The following is an 18,833-nucleotide window of genomic DNA, read 5'->3' as shown; positions in this document are numbered from 1 at the left end:
ATAAACTTGAATAGCACTTACTTCGAAGTTATCATTTTTTCATAACCGTTCTAAATATTATTCAGTTTACCATAATAAACCTTTAAATAATTTAACAATAATTTATTGTATAAAGTAAGTTCAAAGAACAATGAAATGATATCTAAATAATCTAACGTTTAATTCATTAATATCACACTTTTGGTTTACATTGTGACCTTTATAAAATATGTAACTTTTTAAAATAATATTGACATAAAACATTCGACTATAAAAATTTTATTATATTATTATTATTAAATAAAAATTTAATTAGCTGTAAATGTTAACGACAATATTAATTCAGTTATAATTTTAAAAATCAGTTAGTTCCCAGACAACCCATCAACTATGAAACTTAAGGATGTATGAGCATGGTAGTGGGGGCACAAATTTAAAAATAGATATTTTCAATTTTGATGATAAATTTATATTATAACTTGACGATATAAGACGAAAAGTAAGAATACAATTTTTCGATATCTGGCTTAATTTTCAAAATATCGAAAATTGAAAATTTTGTTTAATTATTTAGCTTTCGATATTTCGAAAACCAAGACACATATCGAAAAATTTTATTCTTATTTTTCGTCTACATTCATGAAGTTATAACAAAATTCATCATCAAAGTTGAAAATAAGATAAAAATAATTTCAACCCTAAATCTACCCTGCTCTTACATCCCTTATATGGACGGTGACACTTAGTTTTTTTCTTTTCTAATTCATTGCTAATATGTTTACTTTCTATTAAAAAGTTTTTTTTAAATTTGTTTTCATTCATTCCAAATGAAAATTATCAAAAACTTCCAAAATATGTCGTTTTTTGAGATTCCTCCATAAGAGCCAATGTATTTTATATCGATATTTAATGACTTTTTTCTTAAAAATTTGCACGGTTACCTAAGCTGAAATTTTAACCACATATTCTTTGAGTAAAAGACTACCTACAAACAAATTTTGAGCCTTTAAATCAAACATTGTTGTCATGCTCATACATCCTTAACTCATAAATGTATAAAATTCATAAATATAAGGACCTTTGAATTAAATTTTTCATTTTGAATCAAATCCCGATTAATTCGATTCGATTAATGATATTAAAACATGGCAGTTGGTTGGTCTTTTTAAACATTGAAAATACAAAATTTTATCATCGATGACCCAAATTATAAACAAATATACCAACAAGTAAATAAATTATTGCAGAAAATAAGTTTTTTTTTCAAGAACAATGAAATGGTATTCAAATATTTTACGTTTAATTAATTAAAGTCATATATATCATTATGTATTTTATTATACTTGTATTGTGATCTTTATAGTTCAAGGATGGAATGTGACCTCTATATTATGTGTTAACTTCTTAGTATAATGTTGATATAATGCATTAGATTCAAAAACTAGACTATTTTGTAATTGTATGATAATTATATGATTAATTTACAATTAACGATTAATTAACAATTAATGTTTACATCAACATTTAATTAAGTTATAACTTTGTAAGACAGTTATCAGACAACTTACGTATTTTACAGGGTATCTCAGTCGGAGATAATATTGAAGATGTTACTTTTCCGAAGAAAATTTTACAGTTTACTTCTTTTTTTTAACCCGCTTTTATTAGCTTGGTATGTATCTTAAATTAAAAGTGATTAAAAAGAAAATACTTTTATTTAAAAAAAGTGTGATATGTTTTTAAGATATTTTTACCAATATCTGTCAATAAAATATTTACAATAATTGAAATCTAGCACCTCACACTTTATAACGATAAAATGATTTTTTTCTGAGTCACACATAGACATATTCTTGAAAGTCGAAAAATAACTCTTATCGGGAGAAATACTTCAATCTCAAAATGTTGGGTGACACAGGCTTTCAAGTTCAATTAAAAGCTCAGTCTGATTCATAACTGGCAAAAGAAAGAAAAATTCTAAACTAAGAAAGTTGTTCCTCATGAAAAGGTCAACATCTTTTGTTTGGAGCATTTTTCGAAAATCGAATAGTTTAAGCAGAAATTGGATGTAAGTGCGAATATTCTGTAATAGGCTTTTGTCCTAAAATTTCTTTATTGCTTCAATTGGTTATCGAGCCAAAACATCGTGTGAAATCAATTTTTGGATAACTTAAATAAGTACGAAAATATGAAAGATTTCAATGTAAGCATATACAAATAGAAAGAAAGAAAAATAACACTTATAGTGACGAAAAGGATACATAAAATTTCTTAAAAGCTTACGTTTATTACTCGATTTTAATTTTGAATTCAAAACTTGTAACCTATTTTCGTACATTTTAAATTTTAACGAAAGATACATTAAAATCGACATTAGGACAAAAGTCTAGTTAATAATAATAAATAATTCAAACACTGGTATCAAGCCCAGAGTATGCAGGATATATTTAGGCAATTCACTTTAGTTTTTTTTTTTTTTTTTTATATATATGGTTCAAATTTCAAAAGTTATGCGACTCTCATCTTTAAACTGAAAACGGTAAATTTATAAAATAATTTTAATTACAAAAATATTTATTACTTTGAAACAAAATATTTTATGATTTCTAAAATGTGTGAAAAAATTTTTAAAACACAATTTTTAATAAATTTAACTTCTTTGCATTACTTAGATAAATACACTTTCTGATAAAGCGTTATTGTTTTCAATCTCAAAATCAAAAAAAAAAAAAATTATGTGATATCTTTAAGTTTGGAAATCAAATTGGAGCGCGTAGTAAAGGAAAGTTTTGAGAGAGAGACAAGCACGAAATTACGAATTTCTCGATTTATATTGTAACGAATTTGGTATCATGGGTGGCTATGAAGGTAGTTTTTGAAAGACTACAGTTAATTCTGACATCTAAGGTTGCTGTGATAATAACAAAACTAATATACATGATTTCTATCGAAATGGCTAATGTGTAAAAGTGTAGTTATGGGTACTGTAAAATAACATGTCAGTCGATTTGGATATTTGGGTAGGAACAGTCTATATAAAGAGTTCTTTACGGGCAGTCAATAAGGATGGTTGAAACAATAGTGTGGGCAGTAGTTGTTTAATTTGTGTTCAATATTATTGGTTGCAAATATATTTGGAAATCAATTTAGTAAATTGATTTTGTGTGTAACAATTAATGTACATTTGTGTTAAACATTGAAGTATATAGCAAAGTTTTCAAAGGATTCATCAAGTGCATTGTATCGATAGGGGTTACCTATAGGGGGTCAAACGTAGCAATATAAAAATATATTTAAAGTATAAATGAAAATCAATTTATAACCGGACAATTTACCATCTGGAGATCTGGGTCTAATGTTTGAACTTAGAGAAGGGAAATCATTGCAATTTCGTTTTCATGGTTAAGCTAAAGGTAACCTAAATTATAGGCTTAAACGTGCAAAATTGAAATATTTATCACAAGTTGTAGAAAACACATTTTAATAATTGATCAGTATAATAAATATTAATGTAAAAGTTAATGATTTGGCTCCTAAACGTCATATTTACCATAGTTTGTTACTTAACTGCAATTTTAACTAAAATTAAAAAAATTTATCACGTTATTAAAAATTACTTGCTAATGTACATTAACTCTTTAAACTATGCGATGAATAATTGCAAATAATTTATATATTATTTTGACTCATCTTAATAATAAATAGTTGGGAGGCATACAAAAATTTTGAGACAACCTTGCAAAATCATTAAAAAGCGACGACATATTGAGTACACATGTTTACTAAACCCCTAAATGAATTTTGGAAAGTCAAACCTTGATCAAATTTGAAAAGTAACATGTAAAAAAACTAATCGTTTAGAAGTTTGAAAAAATTAATATTATAAGAATTTTAAGAATATGTAAATATTAAAAATTCATAACGCAGTAGGTGCGTAAACTAGCCGAATTCCTAAAGATTAATTAATATAAAATATAAAATTTTCCATATGTTAAATAACGAAAGCCTACCTTGTCAGAGTTACTGACCAGTAACACAAGAACACAAGCCAAAATTTCAATTTTACTCGAACTAATCGATAAATTCCAAAGATTGTATTTCAGAAATTCTAAAGATTGCGTTAACCATCTTCGTCATACGCTGTGATTTTTTCTGTAAATAAGTCTTTCTTGACTCAGAAGCATTTAGGATATCGAAAAATTGTAAAGAGCGCGTACGGACACATATACAAATAAATAAATTATTAGGTACAAAACCAATAGCTCATGTTCCTTGGAGTGGAAATTTGCTTAAAAAAATAAAAATGATGTCACCAGTATGGTAGTTCATTTGTAAAACAAATGAATTCAGTTATTTTTTAGTGTTTAATCATGAGTCAAAATAATTATTTAACAAAGATGATGAAAGTTATATGTTTTTAGACTTACTTAATTAGGAAAAATTTTTAATAAATCTTAATTAATTATCAGATTGAAAAATTTTATCATATGTTATTTATGAATGTTAACGCCTTCCATATTCAAATCATTCGATGGGTCGGTAAGGTTAAAGGTCCCTGTCGATTTCTAAACCAAGTGCCCAGTTCCGTTTTTTTTTTTTTGTAAATTTTTTAGGTCATTGGAACGAGGAGTGTCTTTTCATGATTATTTTATCTTTTAATACTTTTGACAACAACAAAAAAAGATTGCTGACAAAACCAAAAATTAACATTTCGCATATCCCCACATAGGTGTCTAAACAATTTTTTTATTCAATTATTTTTTGCGAAATGAAGAGCGAATGATATTCGAAATTATTTTTATACCAGTAATTTGATCAGAAATTCAGATTTATGGATATTTAATTCGATCTTTGCCCCAGAAGTTCTTGACAAGTTTGCCGATCAATAACTTTAAAACACGATATAATATATTTGCGTCTTTATTTACTCAACTTATTGATTGGAATATCTATTGACTAAAATAAAAATTTGTATATCAATAATGTTCACAAATAGAAGTGATAAAAAAAAACAACAAATGCGAGTCATGTAACATTATGATAAATAGATAAAAAAATTATTTTTTTTTTTCAATAATTCCAATTATTGAGTCATACAAATTCAATGAGGTCACATTATTTATAGGGAAATAATTATTCAAAATAATTTTCCATCGAAATATCGTGACAAATATTTTTTGAAATTAATTTATTTGTTAATATATTATTAATCAAACGCAACAAACGAATTTTTGAAGCATCTATCATTTTCGGATAAAATTTATCCTTGTATTAACTACTGAGCATGTATTAGTTATTTTAGAAGAAATTGACATTTCGAACACAATTTTTTTTTCGATTTTTCCCTTAAAAGAATTGCAAAAAATAAAAAAAAATTGTATCTAGAATTTCGATAAAACTCAGTATATAAGGTAACTTCGACCCAAAAAGTATTATTAGTTAAGTTATATTATTTGTTGACTGGTCGAATAGTTTTTGAGATACAGACTAAATTCGATCCAAATATAGCAATATCTCAGAAACTCTGCATCCAATCATTAAATTAACATGATTTTTATACTTTTTTCATCAAATTCCAAAACAAAATTCCCGTTAAAAAATTGCAAAAAATTTTTTATCTCCAATTTCGATAAAACTCAGTTTATAAGATAATTTTGACCTAAAAAGTACATAAATCGGGTGTATTTGTTGCCTGGTCGAATAGTTTTTGAGCGTACAACGATTTAATATAGTTTCAGATTTGCGATTTATAACGATGCATTTATATCATACCGCTTGGGAGAAGAATTATTATTATTTGAATATTGTAAATATTGTATATTGAAAAAACATTTCTATCTTCGATCTATATTTGTCTATAAAATTATTAGCATGCAGTTCCCATTTACAAAATTCGCATCCCCTTTTGAGCCCCTTAGGGGATGAATTTCCAAAAATCTCTTCTTAGTGCTCAATTACGTTACTTAATGAACGTGTGTACAAAATTTTAGGCTTCTATACCCAGCGGTTTTAGCTATGCGTTGATCGATCAGTCAGCTTCCATTTTTATATATATAGATGATTGAGCAGGGTAGATTTAAGATTGAAATTATTGGTACCTTATTTTTAACTTTGATGATGAATTTTATTATAACTTCATGAATCTACACGAAAAATAATAATAAAATTTTTCGGTTTCTGCCTTAATTTTCGAAATATCGAAAGCTGTATATTTAACCAAATTTTCAATATTATGAAAATTACACTAGATATCGAAAAATTTTATTCTTACTTTTCGTCTTATATCGTCAAGTTATATCATAATTCCCCATCAAAATTGTAAAAAAAAAAAATTTTTAATTTAGGGTCCTCCATCCCTGCTTTTACAAACTGAATGTATTAGAATTTGGCATCATTTAGTATCTCCGTTACTTTTGATTCCAGCGTCAAATAAGAAGCCGAAGGATATAAGAAATTGATTGGCAATACGATAAAGTGCACACTTCGAGATAAATATTAGCTTAAAACTATTTTAGCCAATTTACATAACAAGTAATAAATTCACATTCTAAATTTACTATTACTAAGCTATCATGAAAAACTTTTCCATTTAAGAAAAAATATACAACATTTAAATAACCATTCAATGGAAAAATAAAGTTTTATATTTAAAATAAAATTTCCATCCGTAATGATTAAGCTCAGTATTAAAGATATACAGGAAAAATTAAAAAAGCATGTCTTGATCTTAAGGTGGATTGTACAATATTGTAAAAATAGTGTACTACATCATACAGCAGTGTTATATACGTATAGATATGCTTAGCACACTCAAATAAGTATTAATTTTAACATGCCATAAACTCAACTGCCCATTTATCACGTATTCTGTATGATAATAGCATAATAATAAACATCTGTAATTCTGTATATAATAGACTTCTCTCTTACTTATACTCTAAATATAATTGTTTCTGTTATACAAAAAATTTAAATAACTTTGAGTGACTATATCTCAAGAATGAAGCGGCCAATAGTTTTGGTTTTTTTTTGTAAACTCACATGCACAAATTCATGAATGTTCAGTTAGTTTTTTGAATTAAAAAACTTGTTAAAATCACAACAAAACGCAACCTTTCCTATGCTCTCCATGTTAATTATCCGAACTTTAAATTGTATTTAATCGACTTCAAAAGTTTTTTGGTTAATGTATTATTATATTCCTAATAAGTATACACAAATTTAGAATTTACTGTCGATATGCCCATAGCAAAACAACAACCTTAAATCAGTTTTTTAAAACTTGATATTTGTTTACAATTTATTAAAATGAAGACATCTTACCTCATATTATAATATCATTTAACAAATAAAAATTATTTAAATAACACGTGTCTTTATAGTTTTGAATACACACAAATATTAAATAAAATTATGTGTTTATATTTAAATAGAAAATTCGTGTAAAGCACTCACATAACCCCTATATATAAGAGAGTTATTTTAGAAATGATAATACAGTATGACGCATTTAAGATGAAGACATCCTCAATTTGAAATTTTGGTTAGAGATATCAAAAAAAATTATTAGAAAAAATTGCTTAGAATATTTTTTTATACTCATTTATCGATTTTCATGACAAAATTTGCATTAATTTTTTCATTATTTTGGTCCACACTCATAATTATTACAAGTTTATTGGAATATTTGAACACAAAGCACTATTAAATTATCAATTTGTCCAGTTTTTACATTCCATAGCACACTAGTTATAAGAGTTAATTTTTTAATTTTATACCTAATGTGCTGTAGAATGTAAAAACTGGACAAATTGATAATTTAATAGTGTTATTCAAATATTTCAATAAACTTGGAATTATTTTGAGTAAAAACCAAAATAATGAAAAAAAATGCAAATCGGTATATGGGTATAAAAACTTATTCTAAGCAAATTTGAGATTGACAGTTTAAAGCAAAAGATTTTTGGTGAGCTATAATCTATGGTCGACGGTCAGTTGTGATTTCTACACAGAGGTGAATATTTAAAGGAACAAATTGATAATAATCACTTGTTTATTATCACTGGCATTGTTAAAAACTAGCATATATTTATCTTTCTAATTAATATTTCATGTTTTTTGTTTGTATTTGCTTAAAACCCACCTTTATGTAACAATCTAATTACAAAATAGTTTGTTAAAGTAACATATTTTTTTACAAAAATTAGACTATCAGGAAGATTATTTAGAAAAAATTCAATGGTCAAAGTAACCAATAATCTTACTTTGGTAGAGCGAGAACTAGGCAACTAGGAAATTCTCAATTTTTCAATGTGGGTGTCATTAAAACGCACTCTGTCATTAAAACGCTCTATGTCATTAAAACGCACGAGTTACGTTAAATACATTCGCACGGTAACTCATTTCATGGTAACAATACACTACTTAATTAATATAATTGTATGGATGGATATATAAGTCTATGGTTTGAATAAATGGTTTACATTTATAATTTAATACTATTTTCTAACAATTTTAAATAAGTTAATTTACATTTAAAAAATGTTATTTATGCAATTTCGTCTATTATTTTTACAATTTCTAATGCAACCAGTTTAATTAACTGTTATTTTAATTTAACATTTACTATACCATTTACATGTAAACAATAGAAAACTAGTCATAACAGCTTCCTTTTTTCACTAAAATCATCCACTGGTAGCGCGGGGGTCGATCTGATTCTCCTTACCGTGACTACGCCCAGAGTCAATAACATTTAATGTGATGAGTATTTACACTTAGAATGTTTTAACAGATGCGTTTTTACAGAAATCGAGTATTGACCGATTGGCAATTGAATTTAATTAAAAATCGGCCTAATTATCCGAGTTTGAGGATTGTTTATGTTTCTTTTTTAGCCAATCCTTTTTGTTATTTTTTAGTTTGATTGAGGCAATACAAAAGCAAAAATATTATGAATTTAAATTATTGTTCCAGTATAAGTATTTAATTTGGAAAAATTTCTTTTGTTGTCAAAAATTAACAAAATCGAATTTATTTGAACGTATTGTCTAATCAATCTATTTCAAGGCATGATGTTACTCAGTTTAATAGATTTTAAATTTGAGCCCTGTGAAAATCCCCAATGGCAACTTTTTTGCCAGACTCAAATCTCTTCCGGTTTATAGTAACATACTTAGTATCCATCAAAGTATTAACTTTGATGGAATTACATCTAAATATTTTACAACAGTAAAATCATGCAATTTTACAAATTAATTACATTTAAAAATTTGCATGGCGTAAAGTTTAATGTTTTATGAAATGATTTTTTAAATAAAATATTAAATTATGTAAGTTAAAAAAATTGTTACATATTACAAAAATATAAATCATAATAGGCTATACCGATGCGCAAACCTAATATAGGTACTTATATTTTGGCATAGTTATTATGTAAATTAGGCATGATAATTAATTTAAAAAATTACTAATTAAGGTTAATTCCGTTTTATTATATTACAAAATTTCACATATAATTTTAATAGACACACAATAGTTCACAATAGCTAGACTATACCAAAACTAGGTAATTTAAAAATTAAATTTTCATTATAAAATACATATATTATTTATATTTACAAAATTTCCAGAGTTCTCACACGGTGTATAAATTTTTCAGTTGTTCCACTTTAGATTAAAAATGAAAGTAGAATCTTGGTAAAAGTTTTGGGTATCATGGATATTTAAAAATAAACTCGTGAAAAGAATTTGAAAATTGTGTCTCCCTGAGGGGAATGGAGGCTCTTTATCTAGATTTCTATCCAGCACCTTTTTCGCCATGGGATTGCAACAGTCCGGCGCTTTAATTGTTAAAAAGATCAACAATTATAATAAGTTACCAAATATCCCTGCTTTATTTATATTATAAATGTGAAAGTAAGGGTGTTTGTTTGTTTGTTTGGTTTGTTTGTTTGTTTGTTACGCCTTCACGAAAAAACTAATAAATGGATTTGAATGAAACTTCACAATAATATAACTCATACATCAGAATAACACATGAGCTGTAATTTATAAAAATATATTTGGAAAAAACATTCTTTTTATTTGTTTTGACATTTCATTAGACAAGGTGAAGGAGGACATCTGTTCATTCATAGTTATCAGACCTACTTCTTACATTTAAAAAATAAATTGAAAACTGATTATTTATGTGTAAAACAAGCGAAGACATGTACTTTTGATTGTTGCATATTCAATGAAAAGAAGTAGTTTAAAAAATTTAATCATTTTTATAAAAAACAGAAAAAAAATTTATTAAAGGCTCGAGACCTCTTTTTCTGGCGGCCGTTGCTACTATAAATACATACCATAGATGTTACCATATGCTACCATAGCTACCATAGATGTTCCGTTGCTACCACAATTGCAAACAATTTTTAGAAAAAATGATAGCAAACATCAAAAGAATGAGGTAAAAATTATATTAATAACACAGGCCGGTACCCTTTTTGTCATCTTGCAAATCTAATTTTAAAATATCGCCGTTAGCTCAGATATGCATATCCTGAGGGTTAATCAGCCGAGTGACGCCGAGAATTTCTCTTTTGAAGTTGACATCAAATAAATGATTTTCAAAAAAAAATGAATAATTTTTATGTCAATTTTTTATGACATACAATAAAATAACTACGACAAGACTTTTATACCCAGGACAGACATAACGTGCAGACAAAATATTACATCGAATACACTTCGGAAATGACACATTTGGTGTTATAAATTTTTTTTTTTTTTTGTAATTTGCAAACATATTTCTATGTCCATATGCATGCAATTTGTTTAATGTTTCTGTCACATCTGCTTTTCTGATTTCAATCATAAATATGTTGTTGACTGTTTAACCGGTGTGAGCAACGTTTAAAAATAGCTTATTCTTCACCCTTACAATAAAATTTCAGTGGTGTTGGAAACTTATATATCATTTATTTCCAAATGTGTTCAGAAATAATTTAAAACAGACCCTGAATAATAAGTGTTTTTTGTACTGAATCCATTTTTGCCAATCAAAAAGAAACAGTACAATGTTTATGAAAAAGAGAAACGACTTTGACTTAAATAAAGTACACAAAATATGAAACAAATATAAAAATTTGGTTGCAAAATAAAAAATTTTTAATAAAAAATACTTTTTAGGGAAAATCTTTTATTGTACTAAAAAGTAAAAATAATTTTGTCTATAAATCATGCATACCCAACTATTTGTAAAAGCTTGAGGCGGTTAATTTTAAATATCAAAAATGAATTGGAATGCCTCATCTACTTCAAATGCCTAATTACTTTTCGATTCATCCTTCATTTTAAGCGCCTCAAGCTTTTACAAATAGTCGGGTATGAGTGACTTATAGATAAAATTATGTTCTACTTTTTAGTACAAGACTAAAAAAAATGTATTTATATAAAATATGATGGAAGCAATGGGAAAATCAGGACGGCGCAACCTTACCATGCATTACCACCAACCTTATCATCCAAACTAAATGTGCATGCAAAATTTCACCTCAATCGGTTGAAGATATCTACTTCAAAATTGAGTTCAAAGAATCCACCGAAACATCCTTACATACATTGCAAGTTAAATAAAAGCTTTTAAAATACATCTCTTTTTATATTTGAGATTAAAATAGAGAAATAATCGAATTAATCCATGAAACGGATGACAAAATTGCTATCAGAAAACAAAAAGTTCGTTCTTATAGAAGAAAACAAGCCAGGAAACGTTTTTTTTTACATTTGAATTTAAACTGCGCGCGTTTGTTGTGCATTATGAATTCCTTAAGCCCGGCCAAACAGTCAACAAGGAATATTATTTGAACGTTATGCGTCATTTGCGTAACGCTATCCGCCTAAAAAGAGCGATAATGCACTATCCCATACTACACTCATAATTCGTGATCATTTCGTCAAAACTCAACCCATATCGTTCCGCAACCATCGTATTCGCCTGATCTGGCACCGTGCGACTTTTGGCTGTTCAGCAATCTCAAAAGACCGCTCCGGGGATACGATAGAGAAGATTCAAGCCGCAGCGAAGACGGAACTGAAGGCAATCCCGGAAAGTGACTACAATCAGTGTTTCGAAGATCGGAAAATCCGTTGGCACAAGTGCATTTCATCGGGAGGGGATGAAGTTGATTTGGAATAACAAATAAAGAATTTTCAAAATAAATACAATGTCACCTAATTAGTATATTAACAAAAATTAGTTTAAAGTCTAGAGGTGGTATAATAACCACTTAAACTGATAAACATTTTTTTAAATACTTGCAATAAAATACTTAACTTGAACTTCGATAAATATGTGGCTATAATAATAAAAATTTAAAAACAAAAAGAACTCTGTGCTATAGACTTTGACAACACGACAAAACAACATTAATTTTATTAGCATGATTTATTAAGTCATAACTAGAGATTGGATTATTTGTATTTCTTATTTTATTTTCTGTTAACTTAGAATCTGAATATAAGTTTATTTAGTTTTAGTAAGGTTCGGACTTTACCGGTCAGAAATTAAGAAAAAAATTTCGTAGCAATCGCTTTACTTCAAACTATTCGTAAAACACCTGATAAAATTCCGGTTTTTCGCATTGCCCTGTTCTTGCAAAATAACTTATTGTGATTTAAAGTACACTTCTTCAAAAAAGTCATTAAAATTGCTTAATCTGTTAAAATTGATAGAATTTTTATACTGTTTTCAATAATGTTGAAAAATCGATATTTCAGACAAAGTATGAGACCTGAAAAACCAGTATTTTAGTTGAACAAATGAAAACAAACAATTGACTGAGTTAATTGTTGAAAAAACAAGTATAGACAGTGTTGATACTCAATCGTTTGTTTTTTACGTCATGTAAGCAAAGAAAGATAGTCACTCTTTTACACAAAGTAATAACAATATCTTTATTCTAATTTCCTCAGTGTACATAGCAATAACCAAACACATACATATAAACAAAACATGCAATACAATACATGTATACATACTATAATTTTCTATCCTAATTTGCGGCCTCACGAGTATACAGTGGATATTCCTCGGCTAGAACGGCCAAAACCAACATTTTTACATATTTCATTGTTGAGTTAAGAGTATGTTGTCGAGGTCAACACTCATTAGGATAATGTAACCAGAAGAGGTTAAAGTCACTTTAAAATTTTCTTTTGACTTATTTTTATTGATAACCCATCAAGAGATTCAATTTATTTATTATCACTGTGGTAATTGCATCCATATGATTTCTAGCATCCGAACTACACAAAACAGGTCAGGTGTAAAATATAACAATACTCCAATAACTTACCATTACTATACTCATATTGTCGTGATCGATTTAAACTCATTTTTTTAAACAAAAACTACACCAAAAATTTACTAAAATCCAATAAATAAGTACAACACTTTTCACATAATTAACCAATATTTTACACTAAAAAATAAAACTTAACAATAAAAATACCCATATATTGTTAGAAGATAATACACTATCACACAACATAAACCACCGACTGGCATGTGTACACACCTCGATAATCATCAGCAAAATACAAATAATTAAACTAAGTAAGAATTTAAGAAGAAGAACATTAGAAAATACTTATTTTTTACAATATCGCGTGTGTACTATAAGATAGAACACAGTACGTGTAAGTGACAGTTTTAATTGATTATACTTTTAAAACTTTGTATGTATAAAACAATAGTCCAGTGCACATACGAAAATCGAAGAGGAGTGATTCAAAACTTTGTAACACTAGATTTTTTTATTCATCCATTCAACAAGGGGTTGTTTTTAGACCTTAAATCTGATTATACGTGTTTGCGAATGTAACTCTTTCGCCGCAATTTTGTAAAATGACTTTTTTTCGTTTTGGCTCAGCATTAAAATTAGATGATTTTGGTGTCGTTGGACTTGTCTCCCTTTTATTTTCACACCGATTTATATCAAAGTAAAAAAAAGTTATTCCTGTTTAAAGTCAAAAACATTTTCCTGTGTTGCATTTGGTAATTGTTTTTTGCAAATAGTTTTTTAATAGTGCATCTATACTCAAGAGACATATTTTTTCGTAAACATTACTATTTACTCGTGAGGGTGCAAATTAGGTTACAAAAAACAAATTAACAAAAAAATGTTTGACTTTAAACATGAATAACTTTCGTAGCACAACCGTAGCATGAACTATGAATGGATTTGAAGATATAATACAGACAAGCGCAACGACACCTAAATCATCAAATTTTAATAATTTCCGAGATGGCGGTTAAAGAGTTAATTTTGCGAATACGTAAAATCAGATTTAAGGTCTCCAAACAACCCTCTATTGACAGAATGAATAAACAAATCTACTGTTACAAACTTTTGAGCCAGTCCGTAACTGCACTGGACTAACAAGCGTAAATATGAATTTTTTTTATTTTAATTAATAAAAGACTATCATATAACAAATAGTAGGGAAATATTATTTTTTGAATAACTATAAAAGCAACCAAGATATTAATCGTCAAAGGTTAGTTTGTATCTCTTTCTAGCAAAACAGAATTTAGCATGGAATTCCTATGGCAAACATAGTATATGACGTCAAATACTATGTCCGATCTCTCTATCTAATTAGTAGTTTTAAATGCTTATTTTATCTGTATTTCTTAGCCGATTTTAATTTTAATTTCACATTTTTGCATCTCTTTTACGGTACTTTCATATTTTGTTAAGAAATACGAAAAAAATTCCATGAATATTCCCTATTGCAACAAGTTAAAAATTTGTATGAACGTAGTCCTTAGGTAGTTTAACATTAGTGAGGAAGAAAGTTATTGAGACAGCCGTTTTTTTTTTATTATTCGAATAAGATAATGAGCTAAAAATTATTTTCTTCGACAACCGAAAAAACAGATGTCCCAAGTCCGAAAACTTGAAAAGTGTCGAACTATAGGCATACCTTTTGTCGATTTTGAACAGATGTAATTTTTGCATTTGTTTTTATTTTATCATGTTCTTAGAATAAAAAAAAAAAAAAAATATTGACAAATGTCCATCAATTTTAATCTGCCGCTGTATTTGAAAATTTGCAAAGGTCAGAACTTAAAAGTTGCTAATTTTTCAATAATGCCCTTACTCAGAATTGTTGAACGATCTAGAGTAGCCATGGGCAAACATGGCTTAGAGAATTCCCTCATACTTCTGTATCTAAAATACAAGTATGACAGTGACAACCTAACCAGTGACAACCAAAAATACGAGTAAGATAAAGAGACAACATTTTTTTTTTATCTATCCCATTACTATAAGAGAAACTGAGATAGGTAGAAGAGTCGTATACCCGTCTCGCTTCCACCTCTATGAGCAGTGCGGACTTGGATAAAGAGACACACAATGAAGTTTATGGCACACAATAAAGTTATAGCAATGATGACTTCGACTTAAAATAACACGCACATGCCTGATCTAGAGACTACGACCACACAAATTTTTTAACTTGAGTTTTAGCTTGAATTTTTATTAAAGATTTGCTAGCTTTGTACCAAATAAAGAGTCTGAAATATTTTTTATTTGGGAAAATTTTCGAAAATGCAGCATTTATCGAGACATTGAAAAGTTTTAATCATGTACAATTGTATGATTACTGGCATCGGAACTCATTGAATATTATCAAGTTTACGATTACGTAGACAAAAATTTTACTAGCCTCAAGAAATAAAACACACGGATTTTTGAAAATTTTTCAAAATAAAAGATTTGTTTCAGGCTCACTATAACAAAGTCACTCACTTACTAGGTCTCAATCACTATCACTATCACTAAAATACGTACTCGTACTGTGGTCTAAATCAAACACAGCAGAGAGTATGTTATGTTTAATGTGCATATAATATAAATAAGAATAAATGAAATTTAAAAAAAAGGTTTTTTTTATTTTTTGTTAACACTACTTATTATTATGAATTTTAAATTATTTAAAACAAAAAAAATTAATTTATGAAATTATATTTTTAATATGGTAAAAATTTGTAATATGGTGTTATCTCTGTGTTTTATTCGATACTTTAATAATGTGTTCACAAAAAAAAAAGATTTACCTTATCTAATTTTAAGATTATAAACTTTTTATTACACTTATCTAGAGTGAAATGTTTTTTAAATAGGGGAATATTGTGTAAATGTACAACCTATGGTGGCAGTAATAACGTTATCAAGGTCATTTTTATAATTGTATAATTATCTAAGCTTGTTAAAGATACAGACAAGAGATCGAATAATACCGTGACATCACAATAGGTTTAGGCTTGATTTCTGAGGAAAGTGGAAATAGCTCTCTTGTATCTATGGTCGGGATAGGGATATTTTTCCGTGAATAGAGGAAATTATACGATTGTACCAAGTTATTTTTGCCAGCAAATGCAAAAATATCATTTTTCCAAATATCTTTTCGGACATTTTTGCCGCATTATTTTGTAACTAAAATCGATTCAAAAAAAAAAATGTATCCCAAAAGTAAAAAAATGCCTACTTTAAGGATATATGAGCACGGTAGTGGGAACACAAATTTAAAAAATATATATTTTCAATTTTAATGATAAATTTTATTATAACTTGACGATATAAGACGAAAAGTAAGAATACAATTTTTCTTTAGCTGGCGTAATTTTCAAAATATTGAAAATGAAAAATTTTGTTTAGTTATTCAGTTTTGATTATCAATTTAATTTAAATCGAGTACCTATTTTACCGTAATTGTTTACACTGATTTATTTAATCTTATCTTGTATATTATTACTATAGCCCCATCAATTTCAAGCTTATTATGTCTAGATTTGACGAAAAATATACTCACGGTCTAAAAATGTACTGCTTAGGAAAAAACACGCTAGACAAATAATTTGAACGAAAAAATATCATAAATTTAAATAATAAGTTTATTAGGCAAATATTTTAGTTTTATAGATGTTCTCCTAATACTGAAGAAACCATTAAGGCGGAACAACAGATATTTCACAACTATTAAACTATTTTTATATAAAATATTTTTTAAACCTGTTCTTCTAAAACTAATTTAAACAATTAAGTTGTTGTTTTTAGCCACGGGTTACGGTAGCACGGGAGCGGTATTCTCCACGGGTCGAGCTAATTATTTAATTGTTTTTAAGTTGCTGATAAAACATAAAATACAATATCATTTCTAAACAACGTGCACCGTTTCAAGAATTGTATTCTTGTTTCCTAAAACTTTTCAAGTGTATATTCTTTACAATAGCCCGACTTTCCTCGTTTGTAAATAACATATTATATATTTGCGTACAAAATACGTTCAGGGACGTAGAGAAAATTTCTCAAAATTTGTCCTCGTCAATGTGAGATATCTAAAATATTATGAATTTAAGTTGAAAATGATGAAGTCATTAATAATACAAGAAATAAAAATAATTTTGGCAATTTATAAAGTAAATATTTTGGGCATTCGAAAAACTCTAGCAAATAATGGACCCAAAACTTATCTTATAAAAAAGTGGCTAAGGTAAAATATCTATTATAGTCTAGGTCCTACAAACATCCTGCTATATACGTAAAATATTGGTGACAACAGTCGTGTTACTGTAAACAATACTTATACATCATATGTATATATGACCGTATTATCGCAATTTCCGTCAGATTGTAAAATAGCTAGTAAAATTGTAAATTTGACTTTAAAAAAAAGGCCCAAAAGCCACCCTATCGTCCTAACTCGATCCAGACCAACTAAACATAACGCAACAAAAATCACAAAAATCTCAATGAGTTCATAGCACCCAAGATTATAATCGTGAAGTCGACAGAATTTGAACAAAATTCACGTCGTTCGAAAATTATCATCACCCAGATCTTGGGTCATGGGCACTTCTGTTTGGCAGGTTTATAAATAACATATCAAATTTTCTATAAATATAGTTTAGGGTCCTTTGTTATTGATTATCTAGGTTAAAATTATTGACATATTTAGCATTTTTGTAATCCTTGCTGATAAACTTATTTTATCTACGTGCAAATAAAATAATTTATTATATAAAGCATGCAATAAAATTTGTTTACTAATTATAAAGCTCACCAAATTAGCGGCAACATTTAATTAATTGATGTTAGTTAAAACTAGTTCTGTAAATCTGAACACACACACTTCACAATAATGCACCTGAAAAATAAAACAAATACTACAATTATTTCTAGAATATTAAACACTTTCATAAACTAATTCTTTTTAATTGCATTAGTTTTTTTAATTAAAAGACTTTTTTTTTCTAAATTTTAAAGCAATTTTGGAAAAGCAGATCTATTATTTATTATCATTACTCGAGACATCATATGACCTGAAATCCTATCCGAAAAATTGTTATTTTGAAACTAAATTTAAAAAAAATTTTACAATAATATCCATTTCTGACAAGACTACTTAGTAACATCTCACACAGTTTAATCAAAAAGCCTTTAATACCATTTAAGTTCTTATTTCCTAAAAAAATTGTATTAGAAATACATTTGAAATTGTCTATCACCTAGATTATTCTCGGATTAAAATATAAGAATTTGAAAATAAATTACGTCATATTTTGTAGATTAATTTAAATAAATTCTAAAAAGAATCTCTGCCTCAGTATGAAATTTTATTATCTTATGTTGTAATAAAAGATTGTAGATCGATAGCTTAAAAGCTATTTTTAATTCCCGAACCAAAAAAGGGTTGTTATAAGTTTGATCGATATGTGTGTGTGTCTGTCTGTCTATCTGTCTGTGGCATCGTAGCCGTCTAAACGGATAAAAACTATCGTAGCGTCTAAATTTGAA

At 27.4% G+C, this 18,833-nt stretch overlaps 1 protein-coding gene across 4 annotated transcripts in view; it reads right to left on the bottom strand.

Annotated features, from left to right (window-relative positions):
• LOC123300752 (spectrin beta chain, non-erythrocytic 1) overlaps nucleotides 1-18,191 on the bottom strand; it is a 113,305-nt gene extending 95,114 nt beyond the window's left edge. For 2 of the 4 annotated variants that reach the window (XM_044883395.1, XM_044883399.1), the window contains exon 1: nucleotides 13,323-13,497. In XM_044883395.1, the coding sequence (XP_044739330.1) occupies nucleotides 13,323-13,362 (40 nt within the window). In that variant the 5' untranslated portion in view covers nucleotides 13,363-13,497. Of the gene's footprint in view, nucleotides 1-13,322; nucleotides 13,498-18,099 lie in introns of those variants that run through there. The other 2 variants (XM_044883398.1, XM_044883396.1) reach the window with 2 other exon arrangements.
• Between the last annotated feature and the right edge of the window lie 642 nt (nucleotides 18,192-18,833).

Source organism: Chrysoperla carnea, chromosome 5 (assembly GCF_905475395.1).
Source record: "Chrysoperla carnea chromosome 5, inChrCarn1.1, whole genome shotgun sequence".
In the NCBI taxonomy this organism is placed as follows: domain Eukaryota; kingdom Metazoa; phylum Arthropoda; class Insecta; order Neuroptera; family Chrysopidae; genus Chrysoperla; species Chrysoperla carnea.
Note: the sequence above shows the minus strand (reverse complement) of the source record. Positions and strands in the feature narration are given on the sequence as shown.